Here is a 5514-nt window from a genome sequence, read left to right as displayed (position 1 = left end):
CATCGAGAGCTAAGTTACGGTGACATGCGGCCATGGGATAAAAAATCCTGATGTTGAAGAACTCTCTCTGTCCCCGCGTCCAGAATCCTCGAGCACTGACGTCAACGAGCTTCGTTGGATGTGTTTGAAGTCCTATGTTGGAAAATCTCACCGTCCAATGGAAGGAGGGTCGGTTCTACCCTGACATCACGACAGATTTCCTTCAAAATATTTGCTGTGAGATCCCTTACTTCGTCATGCCTCGTGCATATGAAGCCCCCCCTGTCTTGCACACCATGGCGTGATCGACGTCATAGGAAGAGCCACACTCGCATTGGGAGGGCAAACCTTCTACTGGCCTACCGTACCTTAGAGCATTGGCATCTGTAAATTCTTGTTTATTGAGACTGAAACCATTTGTCCTTATCGGTAACGTAGTTAACCACTACTACTACTACTACTACTAATAATAATAATAAAAATATTAATGCGTTTGCTTCTACTACTACTACTAATATGTGTCCGACCAATTCTCGATATTGTCGAGGTTCATTGATACTGTATATTTACAATAATGAGGAAATTAAAAACTGAACACCACTTTTTTATTTAATGCTGAAATAAGTTACTACAAGTTTGTATATAAATTACCAGAAATTTATGTGATTATTAATATAGTGTTGGCTCTCGGTGATGGTGTAAACATTACTCAGTGACACCATAAGGGTGACAGTGCACTTAGTGGCACCATAAGGGTGACAGTATACTCTGTGACACCATTTTATATCACCTATAATATATAGAGATATATAATTTATTTATTTTTTTCTATTTTCTATCAGTACGTGTTAAATGCACCACTCGTTAAACATTTTGTTACAACAGAACACCGAGGAACACACACACACACACACACACACATACGCACACAGAGGGTCGGCGAGCGGCGGCGGAGGAGGGAGGTGAGACCGAAGAGGAGGAGGAAGGCCACTCGGAAGGTTGTGGTCCTGGAGCGAGAATCTTCACGTTTTGTACTTTAAAATTTTCTCTGTTGGCAATAAGAACACATTTCTGCTCACGACAGTCCTTGAACATATTTAACACCATTTAAAACTAATCTTTATCCTGAAGACAAAATATCGGATTTGTTTTAACCCGCCAGACGGTTTTATTCCTCTTACAGAAAACCAGAGCATTGTCAGGGGTAACTATCCTTAACCATATGACTCTGAGACCCCCATCGTCGTTAATGTCTGATCCACACAGTCTCGTATTTGGTAGCTACGACTCGATCCAGGTTGTAGTGTACATAGGTGGTGCCTGGGATGGGCCTCGAGTACAGCAGGTGGTAGCCATAGTACTCCAGTCCCAGCAGGAGGCGGTAGGCATCGTCCAGATATGTGAGGTATTCGTCCGTCGCCATGGGTAGGTGGAGCAACAGGCGTATCTGTCAAGTGAGAAAGGAGATGTTACGTTTTAGCATTACAACTACTCATAAGATAATGTTAAGAGTACACTAATACCTCTATTTAACGGACATTAATCTAGTGGGGTCTGGTCCGTTATATGGAGGTTTAACATGTAATGGACCTCAATATATTGGATTGTACTCTCCCATGTATATCCTTTATATGGAAGCTTAACATACAATGAACCTTGATATAACGGACTATACCCTCCCAATTATAGTCCGTTAAACAGAGATCTCATTGTAAGATTGAGTGAACATAATCCTATACAGTAAAACCTAATAAACGGCACCATAGCCATGTTACTGCATCGTAAACACTGAGTCAAACAAGTCTTTCAAATCCTTAACTTTTATAAATAACAGGAAATTGCCTAAGCTTGCTATTAGTATCCTTGTGGCTGGCACGGTAGCGTTCCTTGATCCTAAGGCGAGGTCCCGGGTTTGATACCAACCAAATATGGAGACAGTGAGAAAGACAGACAAGGCAAGGAAGTGAAGTAGGTCGAGTTGCCACACCTCCACCTGGCCCTCTGATGAGCTACTGTAACTCACATCACCTCTTCCTGACCCTCTGAGTGCCTGTACCTCACAACACCTCCTCCCGGCCCTCTAATGAGTTACTGTACCTCACATCACCTTCTCCTGGCCCTCTGAGTTACTGTACCTCACAACACCTCCTGACCCTCTGAGTTACTGTACCCACAACACCTCCTCCTGACCCTCTGATGAATTACCGTACCTCACAACACCTCCTGATGATGAGTTACCGTTCCTCACAACACCTCCTCCTGACCCTCTGAGTTACTGTACCTCACATCATCTCCTCCTGACCCTCTGATGAGTTACTGTACCTCACAACATATCCTCCTGACCCTCTGAGTTACTGTACCTCATAATACCTCCTCCCGGCCCTCTGAGTTACTGTACCTCACAACATCTCCTCCTGACCCTCTGATGAGTTACTGTACTCACACCTCCTCCGGTCCTCTGAGTTACTGAACCTCACAACATCTCCTCCTGACCCTCTGATGAGTTACTGTACCTCACAACACCTCCCGGCCCTCTGAGTTACCTGCTTGACGTGTTTGTAAGCTTGGTAGCCAGACGTGAAGAGGTTCCTTAAGAGAGTCCACTCGGTCCCCTTCATCGTCGTCTTCACGTAATTGATGGGTTTATCCTGTAGGAGAGGTCATCACAGGTTAGGTTAGGTTAGGTTAGGTTATGTTGTGAGAGGTTATATAACACAATGTCAATACTGTACTTGGTTAATACTTGTATGTGTTGGAGACTGGGTCAGGAATGAGGGTTTTTCAGACTCATGAACCCGAGGCATTTATGGTACAGAATAATGTATCAGCTTCAGGTTCACGTGTCTGAATGTCTCGTGGGTTCGGGGTTCAGGTGGAGAGACGAACGGACTTTAGTAGTTGACTGTCCGGCTAGACTAACTGTGAGTGTCCATTGATAAGATAAAGCTAATTAATGATTGTACAGGTAAGACTAGACTAACCTTATGAGTCCATAGGTAAGATAAAACTAATTAATGACTGTACAGGTAAGACTGAGTATATGTGTGTGTCCATAGGTAAATAAAAACTAATTAATGACTGTACAGGTAAGACTGACTATATGTGTGTCCATAGGTAAAATAAAACTAATTAATGACTGTACAGGTAAGACTGAGCATATGTGTGTGTCCATAGGTAAAATAAAACTAATTAATGACTGTACAGGTAAGACTGACCATATGTGTGTCCATAGGTAAAATAAAACTAATTAATGACTGTACAGGTAAGACTGAGTATATGTGTGTGTGTCCATAGGTAAGATAAAACTAATTAATGACTGCACAGGTAAGACTGAGTATATGTGTCCAAGTAAAAAATACTAATTAATGACTGTACAGGTAAGGCTGGAGGACTAAATCTATGTGTGAGGAGATTTATGAAGTTATCGAGGGTGTAGGAGCCGAGAGCAGAGACATTAGCGAGCTCTAGAGGATAAAGGTAGACGTTCTTGGTGACTTGAGCGTAGCTGTACTCCGTGAGGGCTGCCATCATGTGGTGGCAGCCTCGTTCACCCATCTGTAGGTGACACTCGTGTTATGTAAGAGTAATATAGACCAAACTAATATTATTTGGTTATATTATGATGGCAAACTATGTCTTAACCCTTTTGAGGAAGATGGTTTAACTTTTGAGGATGATGGTTTAACCCTCTGAGGATGATGGTTTAACCCTCTGAGGATGATGGTTTAACTTTTGATGATAATGGTTTAACCCTTTGATAAGTTTAACCTTTTGAGGATGATGGTTTAACTTTTGAGGATAATGGTTTAACCCTTTGAGGATGATGGTTTAACTTTTGAGGATAATGGTTTAACCCTTTGAGGAGAAATGGTTTAACCTTTTGAGGATGATGGTTTAACTTTTGAGGATAGATGTTTAACTTAAGATGATGTTTCTTTGAGGTTGATGTTTAACCTTTGAAGATGATGGTTTAACTTTTGAGGATGATGGTTTAACTTTTGAGGATGATGATATAACTTTTGATGATGATGGTTTAACTTTTGAGGATGATGGTTTAACTTATGAGGATGATGGTTTAATCTTTGAGGATGATGGTATAACTTTTGAGGATGATGGTTTAACTTTTGAGGATGATGGTTTAACTTTTGAGGATGATGGTTTAACCCTTTGATGATGATGGTTTAACCCTTTGAGGATGATGGCTTAACCCTTTGAGGATGATGGTTTAACCCTTTAAGGATGAGGGTTTAACTCGAGAGGATGATGTTTGAACCCTTGAGGATGATGTTTGAACCCTTGAGGATGATGTTTAAACCCTTTGAGGATGATGGTTTAACCCTTTGATAAACGATGATGTAACCTTTCAGGACTCAAAGGGTTAAAGGAAACAGCAAATTTTACTATATTCGAATTCATGTGCATTAAGTTATGGCAATAAAACAAAATAAATATATATATATATATATATATATATATATATATATATATATATATATATATATATATATATATATATATATATATATATATATATATATATATATATATATATAATGTGTGTAATATACACCTTACTTCAAACTTGATATCCTCGCGGTTGACCTGAAAGCATAGATCCGGCAGGCGTTCGGAGTAGAAGGCAGAGCGTCCAGGCAGATGTACGTCCCCTCGTGTCCTGATAACTGATAAACACAGACAAACGAACATTATAGAACATTCACACATCCACAAATACATAAATTTATGCATTATTTCACAGCAAACACACAAACAGAATATTTACCAGATACACATAAAAGCCAATGTATCTAAATAATAAAACATTAGCACACACACACACAAACAAACAGGATTTTAACACACACACACACACACACACACACACCATCAGTCACATAACCATATACATACTAATCTCTACCTAACACCTAATTAAAGGTATAATATTGGAACACAAGGGCCAGTGGTTTTCCCTGCTACATCAACTTCTACCACCGTCTGTCCACCTGACCTACTCCCGCTACTAACCTTCATCGTCTATGTTGCTCTCGATTCTTCGCGTCTTTAGGTTTCCAATGTCTCCCTACTGGACTACCTCTGTCATTAGGATTTCTACTTTTGTTTAAGGTAAAGAAACCTTATTAGCTCTCTATGGTTAATGATAATAATGAGTTTGTTTTGTTTTAGGTTGGATACTTATGCCTGTACCCCCACCCCTGTTAAGGCATCTCACCAAAGGTACTCTCCTACGTGTACTTGAGAAGCACCACACACTTAACTCTCTCTACCCTCTTCTGCTTAAGGCAACTCACCAGCGTACTCTCCCCACGTGTTTACTTGGGACCACACACTGTGCCTCTCTCTACCCTCCGTTTAGGCAACTCACCGACGCGTTCTCTCCCTCACGTGTACTGGAGCCAGGGACCACACACCTGCTTTCCTCTCACCCTCCGTTAAGGCATCTCACCGACGCGTACTCTCCCTCATGTACTGAGCCAGGGACCACACACTGTGCCTCTACCCTCCGTTAAGGCA

At 41.1% G+C, this 5514-nt stretch overlaps 1 protein-coding gene across 1 annotated transcript; it reads right to left on the bottom strand.

Moving 5' to 3' along the window:
• Positions 1 to 575: 575 nt before the first annotated feature.
• Positions 576 to 4395, bottom strand: LOC121855339. The gene is made up of 4 exons (XM_042350233.1): positions 4381 to 4395; positions 3378 to 3534; positions 2523 to 2629; positions 576 to 1426 (listed from the first exon to the last, which is right to left on the bottom strand). The coding sequence occupies exons 1-4, from the start codon at positions 4393 to 4395 to the stop codon at positions 1226 to 1228; spliced, it is 480 nt and encodes a 159-aa protein (XP_042206167.1). The 3' UTR covers positions 576 to 1225.
• Between the last annotated feature and the right edge of the window lie 1119 nt (positions 4396 to 5514).

Source organism: Homarus americanus, unplaced genomic scaffold (assembly GCF_018991925.1).
Source record: "Homarus americanus isolate GMGI-L3 unplaced genomic scaffold, GMGI_Hamer_2.0 scaffold29066, whole genome shotgun sequence".
NCBI classification, from domain to species: Eukaryota; Metazoa; Arthropoda; class Malacostraca; order Decapoda; family Nephropidae; genus Homarus; species Homarus americanus.
The sequence above is the reverse complement of the archived record's forward strand: the minus strand, read 5'-3'. Positions and strand labels throughout refer to the sequence as shown.